The sequence below is a fragment of the Bubalus kerabau genome, chromosome 18 (assembly GCF_029407905.1).
Source record: "Bubalus kerabau isolate K-KA32 ecotype Philippines breed swamp buffalo chromosome 18, PCC_UOA_SB_1v2, whole genome shotgun sequence".
In the NCBI taxonomy this organism is placed as follows: Eukaryota; Metazoa; Chordata; class Mammalia; order Artiodactyla; family Bovidae; genus Bubalus; species Bubalus kerabau.
The window spans coordinates 33,147,150-33,175,131 of NC_073641.1; the positions used below are offsets into that span (position 1 = coordinate 33,147,150).

At 37.8% G+C, this 27,982-nt stretch overlaps 1 protein-coding gene across 7 annotated transcripts; it reads left to right on the forward strand.

Annotated features, from left to right (window-relative positions):
- The first annotated feature begins 367 nt into the window (after positions 1-367).
- Positions 368-27,981, forward strand: C18H5orf34 (chromosome 18 C5orf34 homolog). Of its 7 annotated transcripts, none has more exons than XM_055555342.1 (14): positions 373-587; positions 3,186-3,316; positions 4,325-4,614; positions 4,768-4,857; positions 7,179-7,822; positions 11,184-11,285; positions 14,897-15,020; positions 16,924-17,015; positions 17,904-17,973; positions 18,622-18,792; positions 19,226-19,320; positions 20,795-20,893; positions 23,902-23,942; positions 27,565-27,981. In XM_055555342.1, the coding sequence occupies exons 3-14, from the start codon at positions 4,420-4,422 to the stop codon at positions 27,756-27,758; spliced, it is 1,917 nt and encodes a 638-aa protein (XP_055411317.1). In that variant the 5' UTR covers positions 373-587; positions 3,186-3,316; positions 4,325-4,419; the 3' UTR covers positions 27,759-27,981. The 7 variants fall into 7 exon arrangements, with proteins under 7 accessions (XP_055411321.1, XP_055411317.1, XP_055411320.1 ...); XM_055555345.1 differs by having other exon boundaries at positions 4,380-4,614; XM_055555343.1 differs by lacking the exon at positions 373-587 and adding an exon at positions 596-734.
- The last annotated feature ends 1 nt before the right edge of the window (position 27,982 follows it).

Consider the following 27,982-nt stretch of genomic DNA (forward strand, 5'->3'; position numbering starts at 1 on the left):
TTGTTTCAGTGGCAATAAGATATAGCAGACGCGTCCATTTGCTGTTGTAAACAAAAATTTTAAAGGTGCAAACAGTTGAACGACAGTTTCTAACATCAAACTAGGAAAGCAGAGGTCTCTATCTTCGGTCAAGTTTTTTTTTTAACCGCGTTATTGACGTATAATTGTTTAGGTTATTTAAATAGTATCACTCCACTAAATTCCAAATCTGTAGCTATCTCGGCTAGAGCATCAAAATGCTCGTCCGCACCAGGCCGGCTCCTTGGGGGGTACCGGAAGTAAAAACCTGAGAGTAGACGACTAACTTCCGGACTCAGAGCCCCTACTTCTCCTACTTCCGGTCCCGCCCTTCTTTGCGAGAGGAGGGCTCAGTTAGGGCAGGACTTCCGGTCTTCCTTTGTAAAACGGGCGGGTTTCCTAGGGTACGGGAAGGGTTGAGTTTCCACTCTTTGCGTTCGGTTCGTCTTCGCGATTGCAGCTGCCGCTGTCCCTGGCTACTCGGACTTGAGAGACCGCCAAACCTCCTCCCTGTAGCCTTAATTCCTCTCGGTTATGACTTTTCTTTCATCGAGAAACATCACTTGCTGGTAACTTGTCAAATTCAATAAATACTCCTCGAGAAGCGTCGTAGGCAGGAACACAAGCTGCTACTCCGAGTATTTTGGCAAACTAAAGCACAAGGGCCATTGACTGGCCTCGTTTCCACGGCTTTAAAGCTCAGAACTGCTTGCTGTGTGAGTCGAAGATGTTGATTGTTTGTATGAGGCCTTTCCTGTAGATATGCGTTTGATGAGGTTCCCGTTAATGTCGAGAACAAAATTTTTGATCAAAGTAGACATGACGCTGGAAATGTAGGTTGGAGGCAGATTATTATTATTATTAATGATGGCAAGAACTTAAGATATTCTCACTGTTTCTTGTGTCTGCTTGATTATTTAAATAATCTAAGTAACAATTATACCAGAATAAGCTGTTGGAAAAAAAATCTTGGCTTAAGATAGAGGCCTTTTTCCAGTTGGTATGAGAAAATATATTTTTCGACTGTGTGTCTGCACCTGTTTTTTCTGAAATAGCAAGTGGACCTCGTACGTATATAGGATACATATAGCCGCAATATAAATATATTTAATGCTATGAGTATTTATTGCCAGTTAACAAGTACGTAAAAAAGTGATGTAAAGTGGTTGGTATGGTCTGGGTTGTAGAAAATTACCAATAAGGGAAATACTGGAAATGGATTGGAGAGGCGGAAAACTGGGAAAAGGTCCCAGACGGTTTACAGGAGTGGAGGGAAAAGCTGACCAGAAATAGAAAAGGAAGAGCCAGATTTATGGGAGAGACATACAGAATCAACAGGACTTGTCACAAGGGTGTGAAGGGAAACACTAAGAAGTCAAATTGAGATGCCATTGACTCAAATTGCAAATTCAGGAGAAGCAAGAATTTTAAAATTCACTCATATATTCTTATATATTACTTATATATTTATGATTAAATAGTTATTGCACCCTTATTATTATTGGCCAAGTATTGTTTTAGATGCCAGGGATACAGTGAGTAAGAAAGATGAAGTCCCTGCTCTCGTTGAGTTTCTGTCCATGACCCTGGGATCGAACGCGGTTCTCCTTTATCAGATTCTTTATCATCTGAGCCACCAGGGAAGCCCCATGAAAAAAGACAAGAAGCAAGTACATAAATAGAACCCATTTTGATAGTAATAGATGTTATGAAGAAAAACGATGAAATGGATAAAAAGTCATGGTTGGGAACAACTTTTAACTGGTCAGGTTAGGCCTTTGAGGAAGTTAGATATTTGTGCTGAGATATTAATGGTGCCAAAGAGCCAGTCATGTGATGAGTTGGGGAAAGTGCTAGGCAAAAAGAACAGTGCAAAGGTTCTGAGATGCGTTGCTGCTGCTGCTGCTAAGTCGCTTCAGTCGTGTCCAACTCTGTGCGACCCCATAGACGACAGCCCACCAGGCTCCCCCGTCCCTGGGATTCTCCAGGCAAGAACACTGGAGTGGGTTGCCATTTCCTTCTCCAATGCATGAAAGTGAAAAGTGAAAGAGAAGTCGCTCAGTCGTGTCTGACTCTTAGTGATCCCATGGACTGCAGCCCACCAGGCTCCTCCGTCCATGGGATTTTTCCAGGCAAGAGTACTGGAGTAGGGTGCCATTGCCTTCTCCGATGTGTTACAGCTTCTTAAAAAAACATTTAAAAAGCCAATGTAGCTAAAGTGTCCTGAACAAGGAGAGAGTTAGGAGAAGACATTGAAGAAGTAGATAGGTGCAGATTGTATGGCTTTTATAGGCTGTGGTTAAGAATCCGGATTTTATTCTAAGTGCAAATACTGGGTTTAAGTCAGAAGGGGTTAAATCTCATTTTTATGTTACAAGGTCCTTCTAGCTACTGTTTGTAGGTTGGCATTGAGGGAGTTAAGAATAAAAGTGAATTTGAGGGTATTAACAGAAGTCTTCCTTGAGTGGAAGTGATGTTGAGTTTGATTTATCTGTGGAACCAGGACATGGAGAGAGCTCCTGGAGGCAGCTGGATGCTCAGGAGAGAGGTCAGGTAGATTTGGACGTTCTCTAGAGAAAGAGAATGATTAAAGTTGTGTGAATTTCCTCAGGAGAGATCATGTGGTTTAATATTTATATATTGACATACTCTGCCAAAGATTGTAGGCTATATCATATGTAGCTCATTACATACAGTGAAATGGGTAAGATTTTTTTAAAAGGCATAAAAACCTTTTAAGGGTGGGCATAAAAGCAACATAAGTGTATCTAGAAAGAAGAGATAAAATGAGGACTAACTAAGGTCAGGTGTTGATGAATCCCTTGATTTAAGAAATGGTGAAGAAGAGCAATGGTTAAGCTATTAAGAAGAACAGATATAGAGGCAAGGTAGGGGGGACCATGGCACCCCCACCCCTTTTACATAAAAGGCAGAAGAGAGTTTGGTGCAAAGAAAGACAGAAAACACTGTCACATATTGGCTAGTTTAGTAGGATGAAGACTGAAGTCATTGGGTGTAAGAAGATAGGGGTGACCATTGTGAAACAATTTCAGTAGTGAGGTGACAGAGAAAGCTGGATTGCAATGCACTGAAGATTGTTGGGAGAGAAAGTGGACGCTGGGACTTGCCTGGCAGTCCAGTGATTAAGACTGATGTTCCCAATGCAGGGGGCTTAGGTTGGATCTCTTGTCAGTGAACTGAGATCTTGCATGCCTCGAAGCTCGGCCAAAAAAAAGACCAAAGAAAGTTGACACTGAGTGAATACTACACCTGAGAAGTTTATTGGTAGGAAACAGAGGTAAGCTGGGGAAAGTGGTATCTATGAAAAGTTACTATTCTTTTTTTTTTTTTGGTCAGGTGAAACTTGATCACCTGGGTAACAGATGGAGATAATGTCCTAGTAGGGGATGCAGTTAGTTTTAGAAAGAATTATAAAATTTATTGATCTCCTGCAAAGCAGCATTCACACTACTGGCACTGTTACATATGTTGTCTCATTTAATCCTCACAGCAATCCTGTTACTACCCCCATTTTACAAATAAGGAAACAACCAACCTGAAGTTTATAGCTAGGAACTGGTAGAGTGTGTATGGAACCCAACCCCTTCATTCCCCTTCCATCATACCTATGTGGAAAGCGTAGGTGAAAATACAGAGACATTTTAGAGGTAAAGAAGAGGAAATTGAATTCAGTGAATAAGATGAATCTAATTCACTAGGTGATTAGTTAGCTTTCTGAGTTGTGACATGGAGCTACTTCCATAATGCCAGGTTAGTGGCAGGAATCCAGGTATTATTTTCAAGTGGGCCAAATAGTTACTTTTGGCCTGCCTTTTACATGTACTACAAATGATTTGCTACATTTTTCTTTTTTAAAAATATTTATTTATGTATTTGACTGCCGTAGATCTTATTTGTAGCATGTGGGATCTAGTTTCCTGACCAGAGATCAAACCCAGGACCCCTGCATTGAGAACATGGGGTCTTAGCCACTGGAGCACCAGGGAAGCCTCTGATTTGCTGTATTCTTTTTGCAAAGATGGAATTTGCTTGTTATTTGAAGTGAGATCCTGAGCATCCAATTTTCAGAAGTTAAACTTCAGAAGTAAAGCTACTAAAATAAGGGCAGTTATAACTTGGTGGGCTGTCTTCCCCCTCCCAATTATCTTCCCACACTACTGAGGTAAAGCCCTCGGGATTAATCAAGGCATTCAGGTCAGGTCAGGGTAAGATCATCACTTTTCATCCAAAAAAGTAAGCTCAGTGGCAGTGTGTTGTGCTTATGTTCATCCATTTATTTTTATAGAACTTTTGTACGTGAAGAGAACTGTTGGTGCTACCGTATTTGCTGTTTCCTTCAGCCTTTTGCCTTGGAAGGACATTTTACCCACAGTCACAGTAATGGCGGCTGAAGTGCAAATGGTACTTTATGAAGATGATTCCGTGCAAGTGCAATATATTGATGGTTCCAGATTGCAGCTTTCTCCCTGCGGCTCTGAATTTTTATTTGAAAAGGCACCTCCTGTTTCAGCACATCCTTTACAACAGCCAGAAAGAATTCGCCAAAGGACACACTTTGTTATTAGCGCTTATCGAGTAAGTAAAGATGACACAAAAACTACTCTTTTTCATACTAAAATATTGTTGAGGTGTCCAGAATATAGAAAGTGGCTAGTATTCTGGATTACTGTCATTCTAAATGGATTTTCAAATCATTTTTTTAAATTACTTGGTGTTTTTTTTTTGTAGGAGCAGTTACAAGGAGCCCTCGATTTTCGTAACTCTTTTGCTACCTGTCCTTTTTTATCTGAAAGCATCATACCTTCTGAAATGAAAACGGTAATATTTTTTAAACAAATATTCAAGGACAAGTGATTGCAAACTGGTAGTTTAATATTTAGGTTTTTCCTTCATGTCCCTGAGCATGGACATGTTGCTGTGCAATGCGTAGGCCTGTACATTTCAACAGACTGATATTTTCAACTGATATTTTGTCCCTTGAGATACAGAAGTTACATAGTGTATCTCTGTGCCTTTTTTCCTTTTTATCTTTTTTGTATCAGAGGATTATACTCAGAACTTTATAGATTGGCGATTTCCTGATTCTCGAAGGTATCAAAATTAAGAAATTATGTGGCCATTTTCAGTAGCTTATGTGTAATTAATATGTAGGAGAGATGTGTAATTACTTATAGGTATACACGTTTTATTCTATTTTCAACTTTTAGGAGTAATAATTACCATCATTTCTTGAGGGGTTACTATGAGCCAAGTTCTAGGAATGATATAGAAAAATTTTAATAGTTTCAGTATGGCATGGGTATCTGCTAATCAAAATGGATGTTCAAACAATCAGAACAGGTATATTGACTATATCAGCCCCTTTTTACAGATGAGAGAACTAAATCTCAGACTGTTTACCTAATTTGTCCATGCAGTTTTTCTAAATGGCAAAGTCAGGATCTGAACCCAGTCTATCTGACTCTGAAGACTGTGGCCCTTAACCACTTTCTGCTGTAGACATGATGCTTGCCTGCCTGCTGAGTAATTTTCTATTACATTGTCTCATGGCAAAGGAGTCAAAAATTGTAAGCCAGTAACTTTGTTTACAGGGCCATTTTTCCACTGTATCTTTTGAGTAACAGTTCACTGAAACTATATAGCTTGCTGCTGATGCTGCATTAGATAGTCTAATTCTAGAAAACAATTGTCTTAACTGATCATCCTTATAAAGCACCTTTGCCATCAATGAATACTGGCCTTACTTTTTTTGTATTTCTTTTAATTGAAGTATAGTTGATTTACAATATTGTGTTAGTCTTTGCTGTCTCTGCTGTACAGCAAAATAACTCAGTTTACATATATATACATTTTTTAAAAAATATTCTATTCCATTATGGTTTATCTCAGCAGATTGGCTGTGGTTCCCTGTGCTATGCAGTATCCATTGCTTATCCATTCTAATGTAATAGTTTGCATCTACCAACCTCAAATTCCCAGTCAGTCCATCCCTCCCCCACTCCCTCACCAAGTCTGATCTCTGTGTTTGTGAGTCTGTTTCTGTTTTGTAAAGAGGTTCATTTGTGCCATAGTTTAGATTCCACGTGTAAGTGCTGTCATATGGTATTTGTCTTTCTGTGTCTGGCTTACTTCACTTAGTGTGACTATCTCTAGCTGCATCCATGTTGCTGCAAATGACGTGACTACTACCCTTAATTTTAGCACACTAACATCTGTACACACAGACACCATTGTAAATTTACAAGGCTTTTGTAAGTTTTAAGGTTTTATGTAAATGGAAGATGAAATATGTGATTTGGCAAGCTTAACTGGTTAAAAGACCATTATATGACACTCACTGTTCTTGTCTTGTATGAAAAGATGCAGCAGGCTCTGTTACCTGTTACAAATCTGTTTGCTGTTGGTTCAGAACAGTTTACCTTTGAGCAATTTGATTTTTTTTTAATGTTACCTTTTAAGGCACCTGGAATTTATTTTAGTGTGTGATGTAGCTCTGTAGGACAAGTACCTTAATACATGTTATCCTATTTAGTCCATGTGATAATCCTTTGAGATAGCATTTCCCAATGCTATTGAATAATTTCAGTACCATTTGTTAAATACTTAATTCTCCCTTTACCCCCTTGTTCTGAAAACCTTATGTTACCATATGTAACATTTTATGATATGGTTGAGTCTGATTCTGTATTCTCTCAATTGTTCTGTTGATGGTTTTTATGCTAGTTCCATACCATTTATGGTATGGTTGCTTTTTCATACAGTTGTGCTGGTCTTCTCCCATTTATATTCTCTTTTCAGAATAGACTTTTGGGGAAGGGCTGCAAATCTGTTTATCTCTGATGCATTGTACACTTTAAATCAGAATATGTTTGCCATTAAAAATCATCAAGATGATTTTTCTTTTTCTTTTCTGTCCTGTTTGTCAGTGTGTGTGTGTGTTTTGTCTCTACTTTTCTGAGAGAGATAATAATATCAAATGTTCTCTGGAAAACCATATATAGACTGACATTTTTCATTCTTTCTAAATGGTAAAGGATAAAACTTTTAAGAGCTTTCTTCCATAATATGTTAAGTATCAAATGATGGAAAACGTGTACTGTTAACAAAAAATACCATTCCTTTTTTTCCTCTCGTCTCAGCGTATCTTGACTGATGTCTCAGAAGTGAGATGGCCCAGTCTTGACACTGGTGATGGCATGACATGTATGCAGAGTGGCACTGTGAGGGTATCATCTTTAGATGGTCACGCATACCTTTGCCTGCCCAAATCTCAGCATGAATTTACAGTACATTTTTTGTGTAAAGTAAGCCAGAAGCCAGACTCATCTATAGAAGTGTCCGAAATAAATAATAAAGGCAAAAAGGACAAACAAGTTGAAAAAGCTGGAAAAATCTGTACACATAGAAGTTTATCAGGACAGAGACTGAAGAATAAAGAAAATGAACTTTATCATCAGATCATGAAATCCGAAGAACCTTCAGGGAAGAGTTGTGTGAATGGAGCCAAAGGGAGGGAGGTGCTGTCTTCACCTCATACGAAAGACACATGTGTATACACATGGGTAAAGCAGTGCTGGTCTGTGGCCTCCTGTCCGGAGGAATGGAAATACCCTTTGTCTTTAGCACTTCATTTTCATAATAAAATCAGCAGTATGTCTGGAATTGATGCAGATATCACCCAGAAGAGAATGTTAACTTCTGATGTTTCTGAGGAACGAGTAAAAGAAGTTTCTGTTCTTCCCAGGGCCCTGTTACTGAGCTGTCCTGCCCCACACTTGCACAGGTAATGGAAGAATGATTTATTTGTCCTAACACTTTTGTCAAAACCAGACCTCACCTAAGGATCATTTATCTATCTGAATCATCGGATACCATGCATAAGGAAAGTTCAGTTGATCTTAAACTTTGCTTGTAACAGATAGGAAATAATGTCCCTAGCTAATGTGTTACTTATATTTCTTCCTTTATATACTACACTAGGTACTTTGTTAAGCACGGAGACTGTAGAGATGACTAAGACAGAGTCTGTGCTCTCTAGGAGCTTAGAGTCTAGTAGGGATCCCTGTCACCGAAAATTTTGATAAAGTGCAGTAAGTGATGGCACAGAATTCTGTGGGAACCAGCTCTAAGACATGTCAGCTGCTGCTCAGTGGACCCTGTTACTTCTGTTGCTAGAGCATGGACCTGACAAGTTTGTGATCATGATCCTTGTGTCCATGATCCTTATTCATATATAGCCTCAGAGAATACCCTTGTCTTTGGTTAACTCAGTATAAATATGTCTGGGTTTCCTGGGCGGCTTCCTAGGTTTCCTGCCTACCAGTGAAGGTGACATAAGAGATGTGGGTTCAATCCCTGGGTTGGGGAGATCCCCTGGAGGAGAGCATGGCAGCCTACTCCAGTATACTTGCCTGGAGAATCCTATGGACAGAGGAGCCTGGCAGGCTATGGTCCATAGGGTTACACAGAGTCAGACACACTGACATGACTTAGCACGTGTGCAGCATACATGAATATGTCCATTTCAAAAGGGATAAACATGGAGAGACTTCTGGATGGCTAGGTACAAACCTTTTACCATCACTAAGAGATGAATAACCTAATGGTTACAGATTTTTAACATGAACTCTGTATAGTAGTATAGTAATAATGATAATAGCACAAACCACTACTTTGTGTGATGTGCAGTCATACTTTAGCTGTTTCATCCTCATAGTCAACCCTTGAGGTAAGTACTGTTATCACCCCCCACACTGTAGAGGAACTTGAGACATGGAAATGTTAACCCGACCAAAGTCTCACAGCTGGTGCTTGTAGAATTGGGATATGATCTCAGGTCCTTTTCTGAGTACTTATTTGTTACTGAAAAACAAAATGCAGGACTTATTTTTAGGCTTGTCATGATTTTCTAGTTAGAATTGGGAATTCCAGTATTGTTAGTATACATGAAAAGAGATTAACGCTTCTAAATGAATAATTTCTCAATAACTTGATTATCCTTAAACACGACTTAACAGGCCTTCCATTATCTGGTCCATTCCTGGATCTGTAATCCTCACCCCTCCTGCCCTTGCTCTCTCTATACTAAATTGGACTTTAATGTGTGTGTGTTTGGCTCTGCTGGGTCTTAGTTGTGGCTTGCTGAATCTTTTTAGCTGCAGCATATGGGATCTAGTTCCCTTACCAGGGATTGAACCCAGGTCCCTGAATTGGCAGCATGATGTCCTAGCCACTGAACCACCAGGGAAATCCCTAAACTGAACTTCTCGCCATCCCTCAAATGCTTGCCCAAGCTTTCTTTTACCCCTTTCTTTTACCACCTGTTCTTTCCTATGCCTGGAACACTCCCTTTCTCACTCTAAGCTCACTAACTTATGCTCATTTCCAGGTCTTAGCATAAGCCTTATTTCTTAGATAGGACTAGACTGTATACAGTACATGGTGGTGGTTTAGTTGCTAGGTTGTGTCTGACTCTTGTGACCCCATGGACTGTAGCCCGCCAGGCTCCTCTCTCCATGGGATTTCCCAGACAGGAATACTGGAGTGGGTTTCCATTTCCTTCTCCAGGGGATCTTCCTGACCCAGGGACTGAACCCACATCTCCTGTGTAGCAGGCAGATTCTTTACCACTGAGCCACCAGAGAAGCCCGAAGTGCGTGTGTGTGCTCAGTTGTGTCTGACTCTTGTGACCATTTGGTGGATAGCCCACCAGGCTCCTTTGTCCGTGGGATTTCCCAGGCGAGAATGCTGGAGTGGGTTGCCATTTCCTCCTTCAGAGGATCTTCCCAACCCAGGGATCAAACCCACATCTCCTGGGTCTCTTGCATTGTAGGTAGATTCTTTACCGCTGAGCCATCAGGGAAGCCCATACAATCCACAGCATCCAGTAGTTCTCCTTTCTTTATGTTCAGTATCTTCTGTTTAATATCTGAGCTAGATAAAATTCTCCACTGAGGGCAGGGCCCATGTCTGCTTTCTTGAGTGTAATATCCACAGTGTGTGTAGCACAGTATCTAGCCCACCATAAGTATTTCAGTAAATATTTACTGTTTGAATCCTAAATTTTTAAGGTTAGTAAAACTTAACATATGTTTATGCTGAGATTCAACAATGAGATTATTAAAAATACTAAGAAAATATGTGGAAAAATAAGATTACAGTTGACTCTTGGACAACACAGATTTGAACTATGTGAGTCCACTTATATGCAGATTTTTTTCAATAAATATAGTACCTGCATTTTTATTTTTTACATATTTAAGTTACTAAATGTGGGGGAGAGTTTGTGTTTGACTAGAGATCACAGTTTGTGGAATCAGCAGAACTAGGGTTTGAGTCCTGATTTTAGCCAAAGTGTTTCAGCTTTTCCTGCCCGTGGGTGAGTCATTTATCAGCTCCTTTGTTTTTGAAACAGAGATAATAGTACTTGGTTTCCTACTGCACTGGTGTATTGCTGATCCTGTTCACAGCACAGGATCTTGCTGTTCACACTGTTTGCTGAACCCAGGGTAGGCAAGGCGTGAGCTAAGAGGCTGGAAGAAGACTTAAGGAGCTGTAGGAACGAACTGCAGACACGTTATTCTCTCCTGGCTGGCATAACACAGCGTCTCTCCTGGCTGATGCAGCAGCCGGAGTAGCAGCCATAACATAACCATAGTGTAGCCATAACACAGGCATAACATTACCTCATATAACATGACCATGATGCCACTCCAGTGTAACCCTGATTCAGCAGAAGCCAGGGCTTTCATGGTGGAGCTCACACAGGCATACGGCACAGAGTAACCTGTGACTGAGCAAGTACCTCCTGATGCGCAGCATTATAAATGATCTCAGCTGTTACATAATCATTATTTATTTACAAAACGGCACAAGAGCAAGAGGCCATGGGGCGAGAGAGCCTGACCACGCCATCTTGGCTAATTTGCTCTTTCCCTACAACTGGCGTCAGTGCCCCACCCCCATGTTATTCAAGGGTCAACTGTAGTTTTAAATTTTATTAATGTAATTTTGTATTTTTACTTTTTTTAAAATCTAATATAAGCAAGAAATAAGTCTTACTACAGCAGCACTGTTTTGTTGAATTCTAAAGGTAATTCTGTCAAGCAGCCAGAGTTAATAGTTTGGATTTTTGTCCTTCACAGGTGGAACTTTTCTGATTCACTTTCACAGAAACAGTTTGGTGAAGAGGAATATTCCTACCATGAACTAGTCAAAGTGGTTTGGTACAAGGGTGTTACCTATAGGTAAGGCTCTTCTGTTACATTTGGAACTATTTAGCGATATCACAGAGGGTATAGAACTGGCCTCGGAGATGGACTCCCCCAAGAGGATACAGTTTTGCCAGGACCACCATTGTCCTGTGTTGGCCCTGTGTTTTTCAGGTCTCATAGTGCACCTAGGGGCTTTGTGACTGACTCACATTAACCACAATCACAGGATTTTTGTGACAACACCAAAACCAGTGAGGGATTCGTTTTGCTTGAGAATGAAATGTTTTGCCAGTTATTTAGGATACCCCTTCTAAGAAAAGGGGACCTTGCCATCTTAGACATATCAGAGGGTTGCCTGTTGAGCATGGAATTAGGGAAGAAGTTCACTAGCCCAGGAGAGATTTTGGACATCATTCATGCAGCAAATATTCACTGACCATCTCCTCTGTATCTAAACTATTCTATAGAATTATCCCTATTCTACCACAAAGTATACCTCTAGTGACTGGAGTACGTAGTGTTGGCTAGATTCAGAGTTTCACTTCTGTAAATAATGCTAGAAGAAATTTGTGAAGTTTTTTTCTTTTGGGTTCTCCTTTTCCTGCATGAAAACCCACCCCCTTCTCTCTCTTTTTTAAAAAAAAATTTATTAAAATAATTTTATTGAAGTACAGTTGGTTTACAATGTTACGTTAGTTTCAGGTGTACTGTAAAGTGATTCAGTATACTTTAGTATGTATATATTTTTTCTTTTTCAGAGTCTTTGCCCTTATAGTTTATTGTAAAATATTCGGTGTAGTTCCCTGTGCTATACAATAGGTCCCTGTTGGTTATCTATTTTATTATAGTAGTTTGTATCTATTAGTCCTAAACTCCTAATTTATCCACCCCCTTGATTCTTTCCCCTTTGGTAACCATAAATTTGTTTTCTATGTCTGTGTCTATGTCTATTTCTGTTTCATAAATAAGTCCCTTTTTATCTTTTTTTCTTTTTCAGATTTCACATACAGGTGAAAAAAATATGGCATTTGTCTTTCTCTGTCTGACTTATGTCACTTAGTATGATAATCTCTAGGTCCATCCATGTTGCTGCAAATGGCAGTATTTCATTCTTTTTAATGACTGATTAACCCCATGGACTACAGCCTACCAGGCTCCTCCGTCCGTGGGATTTTCCAGGCAAGAGTACTGGAGTGGGTGGCCATTGCCTTCTCCAAGAACATTCCACTGTATATACATAGACAGGTAGATCGCATCTTTATCCATTCATCTGTAGATGGACTTTTAGGTTGCTTCCATGTTTTGGCTATTGTAATAGTGTTGCATGGAACATTGGGGTGTGTTTATCTTTTTTCCTGGGACATGTGCCCAGGAGTGGGATTGTTGTATCATATGGTAAGTCTACTTTTAGTTTTTGAAGGAACCACTGCACGGTTCTGCATAATGGCTGTACCAATTTACATTTCCACCAACATTGTATAAGGGTTCCTTTGCTCCACATCCTTGCCAACATTTGTTATTTGTGGTCATTTTTTAAATAATGACCATTCTGACTGCTGTGAGGTAATATCTCATTATAGTTTTGCATTTCTTTAATAATTAGCAATCTTGAGCATTTTCTCATGTGCCTCTTGGCCATCTGTATGTCTTCTTTGGAGAAATGTCTACTTAGATCTGCCCATTTTTGATTGTTTATTTTTTTGATATTGAGCTGCATGAACTGTTAGTATATTTTGGAAATTAATCTCTTGTCAGTAGCATCATTTTCAAATATTTTCTCCCAGTCCATAGGTTGTCTTTTCATTTTGGTTATGATTTCCTTTGCTCTGCAAACCTTTTATGTTTAATTAGGCTTAGAGAAATTTCATTTAGAGAAGTTAAGGAAACAATCCCATTTATCATCACATCAAAAAGAATAAACCTAGGAATAAACCTACCTAAGTCCCATCACTTCATGGGAAATAGATGGGGAAACAGTAGAAACAGTGTCAGACTTTATTTCGGGGGCTCCAAAATCACTGCAGATGGTGATTGCAGCCATGAAATTAAAAGACACTTACTCCTTGGAAGGAAAGTTATAACCAACCTAGATAGCATATTCAAAAGCAGAGACATTACTTTGCCAACAAAAGTCTGTCTAGTCAAGGCTATGGTTTTTTTATGGATGTGAGAGTTGGACTGTGAAGAAGGCTGAGTGCCGAAGAATTGATGCTTTTGAACTGTGGTGTTGGAGAAGACTCTTGAGAGTCCCTTGGACTGCAAGGAGATCCAACCAGTCCATTCTGAAGGAGATTAGTACTGGGTGTTCGTTGGAAGGCCTGATGCTGAGGCTGAAACTCCACTTCATGCTAAGAGTTGACTCATTGGAAAAGACCCTAATGCTGGGAGGAATTGGGGACAGAAGGAGAAGGGGACGACAGAGGATGAGATGGCTGGATGGCATTACCAACTTGATGGACATCAGTTTGGGTGAACTCTGGGAGTTGGTGATGGACAGGGAGGCCTGGCGTGCTGTGATTCATGGGGTCTCAAAGAGTCAGACACAACTGAGTGCTGAACTGAACTGAAGGAGACAGAAGACCTGTGCTCTGAAAACTATAAGACACTGAATGAAAGAATTTGAAGATGACACAAACATGTTCTTGGATTTAAAAAATCAACATTGTTAAAATGTCTATATTACCCAAGACAATCTACAGATTCAGTGTAATCCCTATCAAATTAACAATGGCATTTTTCACAACTAGAACAAATAATTTTAAAATTTGTATGGAAACACAAAAGACACCAAATAGCCAAAACAATCTTGAGAAAGAAAAACAGAACTGGAGGAATCAGGCTTCCTGGCTTCAGACTATACCACAAAGCTACAATAATCAAAGCAGTATGGTACTGACAAAAACAGACACATAGATCACTAGAACACATAGAAAGCCCAGAAATGAACTTAAGCATCTATGGTGAATTAATCTATGACAAAGAAGGCAAGACTATGCAATGGAAGAGACACTTCTTCAAGAAGTGGTGCTAGAAAACATGTAGAAGAATGAACTTAGAACATTCTCTAACACCGTATACAAAATAACTCAAAATGGATTGAGAGACCTAAATGTAAGACCATATACTATAAAACTCCTAGAGGAAAATATAGGCAGAACACTCTTGATGTAAATCACAGCAATATCTTTTTGGATCCACCTTCTAGCGTAATGGAAATAAAAATAAACAAATGGGACCTAAATCCACCCACTTCTGATAATATATTCTTTATACATGTTTCAATAAATTGACTTGGCTTGAGTTTTTATACATTACATACCCAATACCTTTATTGTACCTGGCTGCTCCAGGTACAGTCAGTCACCTTCTTTTAGGGTGGCTCCATTTACACATAGCTAATCTGATTAATCAGGTATTGATTCTACTAGTTTCATTATTACAGAATAATATTATTTTTAGGTTCTAGAGTTGTCATATTTAACTCCTATGCAGTAGGCATTGCTTTGGTGACTTTACTGTGCCAGCCACTGTGACTGTCAGTGGAATACCAGGATGATAAGGTGCCTGACTTCTATAAATTGCCTTCATGTATGTTTTAATCTCAATAAGAAAAAAATTTTTTAATGATTATTTCTTTTCCCTAGACTTACCCATAAACATATGAACTCAATAGAGATTTATCCTGGAGATGGATCTGTTTTCAAATCAGAAGGAGCTTATTTGGGGAACTATTTTACATATTATTCCATTCGAGAAGAATCAGAAGAGGTATGTTGTCAATAAGATCAAGAAGATTTTTTTTCTCTTTTTGGCCACAGTGTGTGCATGGGAAACTTCCCCAAACAGGGATTGAACCTATGCCCCCTGCAGTGGAAACAAGGGGTCTTAATCACTGGACCACCAGGGAGGTCCAAGAAGATTTTTGATAGATAGCTGTTTCCAAATAATGCTGAATATATATATGGGAGCTTTGATCTCTTATAGCATTTCTTGCTACTACTTCTTAGTCTAGAGAATTAATATAATTTTACTACCAGTCATTCTTTTGCCATAGACCTCATCAAATGGAAACACTGAAACGAGTGATATTTGAAAAAAACATAAATAATTGAAGGGCGATATTTTGGGTGCCTACCATGTGACTTAGCACACTGTGCTAATAGATGCTGAGGTTGGGAAGGTCCCTTGGAGGAGGGCGTGGAAACCCCCTCCAGTATTCTTGCCTGGAGAATCCCCACGGACAGAGGAGCCTGGCGGGCTGCAATCCAGGGGGTCACAAAAAGTCAGACATGGCTGAGCGACTAAGCACAGCACACACTGAAGTCAGCAAAAAGATAAAGCCCCTGCCTTCACGGAGCTCCATTCTAGCCGGGCAGACCAACATTAAGTATAAAACTATTGAGATTATAATGAAAACCAAGAAGCAGGGGAATAAATGCAGATTTTGAAGTGAAGGTAATTTCATTTTTGATATGTTGAAGCTGAAATGTCTTTGTGATATCCAGTAGAGACTTAGATACTCAAGTCTATAGTCCAGGATAAACGAGGAGACTGTTTTTTGACTACCTACTGTAGACTAAATTCTGTCCCAGATGCTTTGTAAATGCATTATTTCATTAATCCTTGGGACAGTCTGGATTGCAGGTAGTATTCCTGTCTCGTAGGTTGTGGGCACTGAGGCTTAACAAAAGTTTGTCTAACCTGCCCATCACTGTAGTTTAGTGAGTGGCACACCTGTGAAATGAATCCAGCTCTGACTTCAAAGCCCATCTTCTCTCACTGATAGTAAAGTATGAGCTACATTCTCTTGTGGTTTAGTTCAGGTCTCTACTGCTACTTCGCCCTCCAGCATTAGGTTCATATCTCTCATGCTTTTTTTGAGGAGTAAATGAGATGATCCTTTACAAACTACATAGCATAGCACCCAGCACATAGTATCTGTTTAATAAATGTTACTTGTTGCTGTTGTGATATTTATTTATTCAGAGAAATAACAAAAAACATTTTTTTTCTAATTCAAGAAATTGAGCCTGTAAATAATATTCTCTTACACAAGCTAGCAGTTCTTCCATTAATAAAATACAACAAAAGGGGAACGTCTCTGGTGGTCCAGTAGCTAAGACTCCTGTGCTCCCAGTGCAGTTTGATCCCTGGTCAGGGAACTAGATCACACTGCTGCAACTAAAGGCCCTGCCTGCAGTGACAAAGACCTGGTTCAACCGAATAAATAAAAAAAATTTTAATGACAAAATGATATAGTCATTCAATTAAAATAGTTCTGTAAGCTTATACAATAGCCTTTTGGGTATATCTAAAGAGAAAAGGGCACTTATATAGTAGGTTTCCTATTAATGTACAGGGAAATTAATTTGTTAATTTGAGTATAGCCAAGATTTAAATTGAGCAGTAAGTTATAGGCTATTAGACTATACTTTTTATATAAGATGACTTTTGATAGGAGGAATTTTAGACTTTAAAAAAATTGGGAAAGTAGAAAAGCATCATAAAATACCTTTAAAATTTACCTTTTATGGGCTTTTGATTAAGTTAAAATAATTGCTTGCCTTGTCACTATGTAGATAAATATTTCAAGAAAAAAATAGCTAAGTAATAATGGCCAAATTTCATTATTGAGGTTTTTTTTTTTTTTTAATTTTAAACTAATTTTCAGAAAGAAGAGAAAACTTACTCAGTAAATAACCTTCCTCCGGATAGGCCAGGAAGTCCATTTTCTGTGTGTTCTCTAATTACACAGGCAACCAGGTAAGTGCTTCCTGTTCAGCTGAATTTGGTGTTGTATGTCTGAGAAACATGATGCATTTTCTAGTGCTTAGGATAAGGTTAAGAATTGATAGGTATAGCGGAAATGTCTTTAGTAAAATCTGTCAGCTTTTCTGGTCTCATCATTTATAAAATAAAGTGTTCACGATGTCATTGTAAGAGTACTTCTGGCTTTGAAGTTAAATATGGAAAATATCCATATGTGGTGAGCAACCGCTAGTAGAAAACATGTGCCTTTTCTCTGGGTGCTTGAGGCATCGTTGTTGTCCCTTGGGATCAAGCTGACGGTGTGATGATACTTCTAAATCGTCATACTTCTTCATTGTCCTAGAAGCGATCTTGATTTCTGAGAGTGAACAGAAGACGAACTGTAGCTTGGTTCTCTGGCTCATGTGTTTTTTAATTAATTAATCAGTCTGTGGTGCCTAGAGGGATGAAAGTGGATTGTTCAACTAAATTGTTTTTATAGACTTATGTCTACGCAACTTCCAAAGTAGATCTGAAGGAGTGGAATTGGTCATTTGATTTTCCAGGGAAGTTGATTCACATCCCCGCCACCCTTGGTCTATACCATACCTTTCACGTGCTGTGCGTCTGTCACTTCTTAAAAAGAGCAAATTCTGAAAATTCTCTCCATTTGGATTCTTTTCATTGCCAAAAATTAGAGGAATAACCTTAACTGTGTAAGATTAGCACAAAGAGAAGCAACAATAAGTAGATCCCTTTTAGGAGCTTAAGGAAGAAAAGAGGTCCAAACATATTTTTGTGGAAATGAGTTACTTGCCTCAAGTTCTATAGCAGTGAGAATGGGTTGCTAGAATTGGAAAACGACAATATTTGCAAATGTCTAAGTATTTTTCTTGTTCACAGAATTCTTCAGCATTGTGCCAAGATGAGGCTCTCTTTAAGCCATAACTACCGTGTATGCTGCTGGAAAATGGTATCTTATTTTAAAAGCAAGATATTTTTAATCGTTTTGTTATTTGTGTACATACTTATAAGTTCAAATTACTTTCATCCAAGTCATGTGAGAAATTCTTTGTCACATTAGTACTGGTTTATTAAAAAATCCACTTAATAAACACTACAAAATGTCTGTTGTATTATGCTTTTACTTTATATAGTTTGTTTTTGTTTCTTCTTTCTTAGGAGAGGGGGAAGGGCAGGGGAGTTGATTGAATTTGAAGTAGGTAAAAACAGTTCTTTTAAAACATATTACACTACTCTATGTTCATAACTGTAAAAGTAAGTTTTTTTTTAAATGTTGACTTGGAGGAAGTGATTCTCAGACTTTGATTTCTGTATTTATACTACTTTGATTATAAATCTCTGTGTTGCTGTAGTTCCTATTCTTTGTCTATTTTCTATATAAAGTTTAGCAGAATGGTGACTTTCCAAAGATACTAGAACTTAATCTGCTTATAATGGACTCTTGGATAGCCACTTCCGGAAAAGTCAGAACATGTCTAAGGATTCTGCAATATTCAACTTCTGAATGAGAATCTGAAGTTGCCTCAGAGTTCATTTATCATTTCAGTCTTGTTAGTGCATAACTCTGTTTCCTGCTGTTTTTATTTTCTGGTTTTAGGTGCCTGGAATAAATGACGGCAGTGTGCTGCCTTTGCTTTTGAGAGAATCGTTCGTGCCCGGCGTGGGAAGGTTTCTTGCGTACTCAGATGACAAAGTACATGCTGTCTTTTTAGATGGCATTACTTTAACTCTGAATTGGAATTTTGGCTCTTTTATTGAAAAGAGACAGGTAATTATACTTCAGGCTGAAATCTCTCTTTTATCAGTTTTTTTTTTTAATCTGTTGAAATAGTACAAAGAAAACATGATGTTCTCTACACTATCTCAGTTTATTTTTTGAAGTATAAAATCTGTCAAGAGGCTTTACTAAGCTCATTGGATTTCCCATCAAAAATCAGAAAGGTATGACAAATCCTCATTTTTATAAAGATAACTTCATTATAGAGAAAAGGATTAGTATTTTTGTTCTTTTGATAATTACCTATATGAGTGGTGATTAAATAATATCCATATCCCTTGTAAAATATAACTTTTAAGTTAGTCAAAATAAAGTTTTAATGATTCATCTACTTATTTTAATTGAAAATTAAGTAAGAAGGAGGTTTTGTTTTGTTTTTCAATTCTAGAATAATAAAACTTACCTTTCCTGCTTGTTTCCTCAGGTAAATCGAGGTCTCACCTTAGGTTGGTGTAAGTTAACTTTTCCTGATGGACAAAATCAGTTAATTCAAATTCAACATCCCAGACCATATGAAAGGTATTGAAAAACAATTAAAAAAAATAACTTCATGTTAGTAAATAACTTCCTTTTAGATGGAGGAAGCATTTATATTATTTAACTTAGTTTTAGACCAAGAGGAAGCCTATAAACATTTAAATATTATATATATACTTTTAGTTTTTCCATGTGGCTTGAAGTCATTTCAGCAGGTTTCAGAATTTACAATTATATTGTCCTCTAGCATAACTAAATAGATCAGATCAGCTTTAATCATTTCCATTTGTATTCTAGTGATTTTTCAAAATAAATATGTTATAACTGGCTTGCTATGGAGGTTGGACTGTGGTCAGCCGTGTTAACGAATTAACTAATTAATCCCATAGCGTGTGCATGCTCAGTTGTGTCTGACCCTTTGCAACCCCATGGACTGTAACCCTCCAGACTCCTCTGTCCATGGAATTTTCCAGACAAGAATACTGACGTGTGTTGCTATATCCTACGCCTGAGGATCTTCCCGACCCAGGGATCGAACCCATGTCTCCTGCATCTCCTGCATTGGCAGGTGGATTCTTAACCGCTCTGCCACCTGGGAAGCCCATTAATCCACTAACCAATTTGAAATAAAGTTTACAGCCACAAATAGCTAAACTTACGTATATTTCTATAAAGAGAAATAAACTAGCTGATGATTATTCTTAAATGGAAAAGATTAGGGGTTCCATGGTGGGCCAGTGGCTAAGGCTCTGTGCTTCCAACGCAGGGGACCTGGGTTTGATACCTGGTCAGGGAACTAGAACCCACATGCTGCAAATGCAAACTAAGAGCAGATAAATAAATAAATTAATTTTTTTTAATGGAGAAGATTATTGAAATCAGCTTTTTCATGAGTGTGCTTTTTCTTTTTTGGCTTATGGAATTTGTTATAATAATCATTCTTCTTGTGATGTTCTTGACATGTCAGCAGTTTTACTTGAGGATCCTCACAAAGCAACTGCTGTTTTACCTCTTAATTTATTTTCCTGTTGGGGTTTATTGCATTTTAATTTAAATGCTCCAACATTTATTGGTAGTTTGAATAATTTGCCTAAAAAGATAAGCAAATTTGTATTTAGCAAGCATACTGTTTATTTCAGCCAGTCATTCCAGATCATTCATTTTATTGAACTTGATACTTACTTTGTATATCCAGTGAGTTATATATAATTATGAATGTGTGTGTGTTAATAGGTGTGTTCTGGTTTAAATTTTAGAAAGTAAATACTCACTTAGTCATATATGTAGAGATATTTTCGTGATAAAATTTAATGAAACTCATTTTACTTTAGAAACTAAAAGGAGAATTTAGGCATTTGAACTTTGAATTAAATCTAAGTGTTACCTTTGTTCTGATTCTTAAATCTCATTTTTATTAATCATGAATGTAAATCATTTCTGATGAATGAGAAAAACTGGCCTTTTTCTATTCTACGTTTTCATTTTTCAAACATCTCTCTTAATGTGTTCAATCTAGATATGTGACAACAGTAATATCATGGTGCAGAAGGCTGACCCAGATTAGTCAGCAAGAAATACCCATACATCCTTCATCTTCTGTTCCTGAAGAAAGCTGGTATTTATATTTATTTTAAACTTAATCTGTGTATAAGAGCCAACTAATCCTCTCCCCAAGAAAACTTTCTCTTAAATATATTTAACCAGTATGATTTTTTTTGATAGCTTAAATCTTGACAATAATTTATCTTTAATTGGATATCTCATTTATTACATTTCATCATAGTATGTTTCATCTAAAGATCAGAAAACTGCATTGAAAACTTCATATCAAAATGGGTGACTCTTAGTGTAAAAAATTCATCCTGGATACTTTATAGAAAACTTGAGTTTTTTTTTTTTTAATATTTTAGTAATATTAAAGGAAATAAAATGTTGACTAACAAGCTTTCAGAAAAACTTGATTTTTAAATAATTTCTATTGTATTAATTGTCTCCCTCAAATTAATTGACAAATCAACAAATAAAGCAAGATTTCAGTCCCTCCTGTGTACCTTTCTGTGTGCAGAGGACTGGAACTGGGCTTTGAAGGAGTTAAGACATTTAGAGAGGAAGCAAGTATAGAAATGAAAAAGGATATTTTGGCTTGTGGAGACAGTAAGACGTTTTTGTGGAGCAGACACTTGTTTCTTGGGTGTAGTGTGACTTTGATGGATAGGAATAGATCTTATAAGGGGAATTCAGACTTCAGAGAATTGTAAGTTCCTATATGGGGAAAAAATGACAAAGATCCTTGGGAAAGTCAGTGTCACTGTGGGTATATTACAAAAGGAGGATACCAGGAAAAATTTAGGAAGCTTTAAATTTAAGTAAGTTGTGGACTTGCCTGGCCATCCAGTAGTGGAAGACACCATGCTTCCCACTGCAGGGTGTATGGGTTCAGTCCCTGGTTGAAGAGGATCCCACATGCCATGTGGTGTGGCCAAAAAATAAACTTAAGTTGTAAGGTACTTAGCATAGTGTGGTGAAGAATATAAACATTAAGGTGATAACGTTTTCCTGAGTTACTTAGAGAAAGAGGTACAATCAAATCAGTTATTTGAATACCCAGATATCTTAAGGATTCAGCTTTGGTCCATCTCTTCAGCTATGTAGGAACAGAAAAGTTGCCTGAGTAGCTAGCAAAAAATATGGTTGGGAAGAAAGGGAAATTGTGCATGGCTATAAAATTGGTTACTTCATTATTGCTTAGCTGTCAAAATTTATAAAACGTTAGCCTTTTTGTATGAAAGCTTAGAAGAGGGTAGCTGTCAAGACAAACTGAGAATTGAGCTGTTGAGAGAAGTACAGATTGGTGAAAGCAGTTATGGGTGGAAGCAATGCGGAGCAGAGGGGAGACAAGAAATTGAGGAGTGGGGAAGGGAAATACAGTGCATGCAACAGCTCCATTCCCCTCGCAAAGCCTAAGACGTCTGCACTGTGATTCTTGTTTTCTTATAAAAGTGAACGGGTTGAAGGAAGAGAAGAGGTCACATAATAAACAACTACCTAAATTGTATTTCAGTATTTTTTTTCCAACTCAACTTCTATTATTAGCTTACTGGTTCGACTTTTTAATAAGGATACTTGTCAAAAAATAGGAAATATTTCATAAGAGATTGACTTATCGTATGAGCAACAGCATTAAAGGTAGTTTGTGTTGTTGCTTACACCCAGAAAATGCTTCTCATGTGTGAAAGGGTGGAGGGAGTGTGTGTTTTGCAATGATGAAGAGTCAGCAGGTTTTAGAGTAAGTCACATCCAAGTCTTTACTACAGATGCTTAAAATGATGATATATTTCTCTTATTCTCCATCCATAGGCTGGAGTACAAGGGAAGAGTGCAGGCTGACAAGGTCCATTGTATATAATAAAGTCAGTAAAGCAGACAAGTCTTTTACCCTTTTGTGAACTGTGAAAAGACTTTTCTAGTGACTTGAATAGAGAGATGTTTTAGACGTGAATGTCCTCATTAATTTTGCAGAGAGCTAGTACAGTTACACTATTTTCTAGTTGTGTGCCAGTGCTCACGTTTCATCTAGTGATGAGGGAAAAGGCAACATACACATAAAAGGTTCTCCTGGATTTGTACACATTCAGCCCTCTACCCAATACTGGTTGCCAGTGCCTGTTTCTATGGAACATGGTGAGAGTCAGTGTTCATGTTAACCCTTCAAGCCAAAGAGAAAAGAATGATTAGTATGCTTCGTTTAAGAAAACAATGAAATGATTAGTCTATTCCAGAAGAAATTTAATAGAAAATAGTTATGTTTGGACACCGAATTCAGTTGTATAAAAAGTTAGCTCTAGAGACCACCCATTCCCTAAAAGTTCCATATAAATGAGGTCTTACTGTATGTGTAAGATCCCTTCTCCTCCAAAGAAACTATCTAGGTGTGAAGATTAAAAAGTTAAATTGATCAAGAAAAGGCATTACAAAGAAGTTTATGATTAATTAACATAATGGTATAGGAATTCAAAGGAGAGAGCATTTCTTTCATAGCAGTGATGAGATTTTAGTAGTTTTTTAAAGTTTGAGTAAACCTTGTAGAGGAAAGTAGAAGGTATGCCAGATCAGTACTGAGTTATACCAGAAAGGCTCATTACCTTCCAACCTCTATACTGAATTCAGAAGTCCTTGGGATGGAGGATTTCTATTCACTTGCCTCACTCATGCTTGAGTGCATCCTCAGTTGTGTCTGACTCATTGCAACCCCATGGACTATAGCCCGCCAGGCTCCTCTGTCCATGGAATTTTCCAGGCAAGAATACTGGAGTGGGTTGCCATTTCCTCCTCCAGCGGATCTTCATGACCCAGGGATTGAATCCGCAGCTTCTGCATTGGCAACCAGATTCTTTACCACTGTACTATCGGGGAAGCCCACTAACTCGTGAAAGACTATCAGTTGAGTCAAGGTGATCTGTGGCTAAATAAAGTCAATATAAAGAGAATTCTTAATTTCTAGGTTCTTCTCTGTTAAAAATTCTAATCTTTATGAAAAAAATTAATTATGCTTATTTGAAATATTGTGGATATAAGAGAATCAGACAACTGGCATTAACCTTTTTTTTTTTTTTTTTGGCACAGGTCTGTGGCTTCTGAACTTGAAAAGATACAGAAGTTTAATTGTATCCTTTAAGCATAATGTAATGTCCTGCACAATTTCTCTCTTTCCCTTGTAGGCTTAAGCTAGCATATGGAGACTTTCACACTTATATAATTATGTCCTAACATTATAACTGAGAACTGTCTCTGACTTCTTTTTTTTGTAAAATCTGTATGATTTTTATTTACTATTATTTTTTTAAAAATTTCAGCTTCATTGAGGTATAATTGAAAAAACTGTAAGGTATTTAAATAGTACCTCACAGTGACCTGACCCACATACGCATTGTGAAAGGATTACCCTATCTTGTTAATTAACCCAAGCATCACTTCACATATATTCCACCTCTCTTTTTCTTGGGGACAAGAGGGATGAGAACATCTGATTTCCACCCTCTCAGCAAACTTCAGTCATACAGCACAATATTATCAACTACAGTCATCATGGTATACATTAGATCCTCAGACTTTATTCATCTTATAGCTGAAAGTTTATATGCTTTTACTAACTTCTCCCTCTTTCCCCACCACCCAGCCCCTGGCAACTACTACTCTGCATTCTGTTTCTCTGAGTTTGACTTTTTAAAAAAATTCTACATATGAGTGACACCATATAGTATTGATATTTGTCTTTCTCTACTTATTTCACTTAGCAAAATGCCTTCTAGGTCCATGTTGTTGCAAATAGCAGGATTTCCTTCTTTCTGATGGCTGAATAGTATTCTATTGTGTGTATATATGTGGAAATCATCTTTATCCATTCATCCAACAATGGACAATAGGTTATTTCCATATTTAACTACTATGAACATAGGAGTGCAGATCTCTCTTCAGTAGACTGTTTTCATTTCTTTTGGATATATATACCCAGAAGTGGGATTGCTGGATCATATGGTAGTTCTGTCTATAATTTTTTGAGGAAACTTCCATACTGTTTTCCATAGTGGCTGTACCAATTTATATTTCTCCCAGAGTACACAATGGTTCTCTTTTCTCCACATCCTTACCAACACTAGTTATATCTTTATATATATATATATATATATATATATATATATATATACACATACATACACACATATATATATATATAAACTTTATTTTTCTTTTTAAAAAATGTCTGTATTTGGCTGCATCTGGTCTTAGTTGCAGCATGTGGGATCTTCATTGTATCATGAGGATCTTTTGTTGTGGTATACTTTTCACTGTTGACTATATTAGCTATGGGCTAATCATATATGATCTTTATTATGTTGAAGTATATTGTCTCTATATCCAGTTTGTTGAGTGTTTTTCTACATCTATTGAGATTATATGACTTCAGTCCTTCATTTTTCATGTGGTGTATCATATTTTCATATGTTGAACCATCCCTGTATCCCTGGAATAAATCCTACTTGATCATGTATATGACCATTTTAATATATTATTGTATTCAATTTGCTAATATTTTGTTGAGGACTTTTGCATGTGTGTTCATCAGGGATATTGGCCTGTAATTTTCTTTTCTTGTAGTGTCTTTATCTGGTTCTGGTTATCAGGGTAATCCTGGCCTCGTAAAATCAGTTTTTAAAGTATTTTCTCCTCTTCTGTTTTTTAGAAATGATTGGTTTAAATATTTAGTAGAATTCACCAGTGAAACCATCTGTGTCGGGAGGTGTTTGATTACTGATTCAATTTCCTTACTAGCAGTTGGTCTGGATTCATCCTTGGTGGGTTGTATGTTTCTAGGAATCCATCCATTTAAGTTGTCCAATATGTTGGTCTATAATTGTTCATAGTATATTATGATCCTTTGTATTATATGGTATTGGTTGTAATTTCCCCTCTTTCACTAATTTGAGCTCTCTTTTTTTCTTGATAAGTCTAGCTAAAGTTTTGTTCATTTTATTTTTGCAAAAAAAAAAAAAAAAGCCAGCCTTTTTTCATTGATCTTTTCTATTGTGTATAAGCTCCTTCCAGGGAGACAGAAACAACCTAGAGCAGGCCAGAGAAGGAATATGGAGATATCACCTGCCAGCCTTCCTCTGCGGGGGATCATACTCTGCCCCTAGGTGTGTGCTAAATTAGAAACTTTTTAAAAATTTGTCTGCGCTGGGTCTTAGTTGCAGCGTGCAGGATCTTTGATCTTTTTTGCAGCATGTAGGATATTTAGTTGCAGCATGTGGGATCTAGTTCCCTGAGTAGAACTAGGGATGGAGCCCAGGCCCTCTGCATTGGGAGAGTGGCCAATGGACCACCAGGGAAGTCCTAGAAGCTTTTAAAGTAGCAGACAGGCCGCTTTTAGGGAAAGATTGGGAGATGAGTGTTTGTCTGCTCAGAGCTAGGAGTTTTAGGGGCCTGTCCCACACTTGGAAGTCTTAAAAAATGGAAGCATTAGATCTTGGGTCTAAACCCTTTACTCCTCAGAGTGAAGCTGGGAATTGTGAATTCCCCACTATTGTGCTGAGAGTGGGGTTTATAGTGAAAGCCTGTCTCATTCTTACCCATTTCTTTCATTGCGGATGTTTTCTTATTCATTCAGTGTATAGCAGTCACTTGGGTAGTTCCTACATTTCTGACAGTGAGAATTGCTCTGTATGTAACGTAGATTCAGTGTGTTTGTGGGAGGAGGTGAGTTCAGGAACTTCCTCTGTTACCAGCTTAGACTGGACTCCTACTTCTTTTTCTTGTTAAACCTTTTGTTCTGTACATTCCTACCCCACTCATCTAAATTTCTTTTATCCTCTTATTTTTCCGTAATCCTATTCAAATAAAGTAGCTCTGAAATTGCTGCTGCTGCTGCTGCTAAGTCACTTCAGTCGTGTCCGGCTCTATGTGACCCCATAGACAGCAGCCCACCAGGCTCGCCCGTCCCTGGGATTCTCCAGGCAAGAACACTGGAGTGGGTTGCCATTTCTTTCTCCAATGCATGAAAGTGAAAAGTGAAAGGGAAGTCGTTCAGTCATGTCCGACTCTTCATGACCCCATGGACTGCAGCCTACCAGGCTCCTCTGTCCATGGGATTTTCCAGGCAAGAGTACTGGAGTGGGGTGCCATTGTCTGAAATAGCGGACACATTTATTTTCATTCTAGATGTTTTAAGTTATTTAAAAATACCCTGCACAGATTGTTCATATTCCTCTCACCCCTACTTTGTTCCCTTTCATTCCCAAATCACTTCATCACTTAAAGAAATGTTGTTGTTTAGTCACTAAGTCACGTTCAACTCTTTTGCGACCCCATGGACTGTAGACCCCTAGGCTCCTCTGTCCATGGGATTTCCCAGGCAAGAATACTGGAGTGGGTTGCCATTTCCTTCAGGGGATCTGCCCTACCCAGGGATCGAACCTCGGTCTCCTGCATTGCAGGCAGATTCTTAGCTACCTGGAAGCCCTTAAAGAAATGTTACTAAGATTTTAATTCTTTTATTTCCTCCCTGTCACCAAACTTCCATCCAAATACAGACATACATACTGTCTTTTCCTTTCCCCTTCTTATATTCTAACTAGTTTCTTCATTTATATAAGGGATAGACTTGATAAATTCTGACATCCCAACTCTATTATGAATCCAAGAGATCTTCCTCCCAATAGAAAAATAATATTTTAATATGAAGGCTAGGTTTTCTGTATAGGGGGAAAGCTCCTTAACTAAGCAACTTAGTGTTATTGGAGAATAGTGGTGTCCTAAACCAGACTTCTAACAAGAAAAACAAAAAGTCTTTGGATCGTTGTAAACCAAAATCTTCAGAAACCTTGCTAAAAGAAGTTAATGAAAAGAGTGTATCAGTGGCATTGAAAAAAACCTCTGAAATCCTTCAGGATATTGACAATCTTCTATCAAACTCTAAATGGTGAAAAATGGAATTAGTACAATATATTATTAAACCCTGAGGATATTATTTCAAGTGATTGGTAGAATATTACTAGAAAGCCGAGAAATTATATATATACATGACTTGTGTACAATGATTATATGAGAAATGATATCTAACTTTGGAGGTGTTTTATCTAACTTGTAAATTTTAAAATATATATTTGTATATTATTAATAAAGAACCATTTAAGAAACTTGAACAATG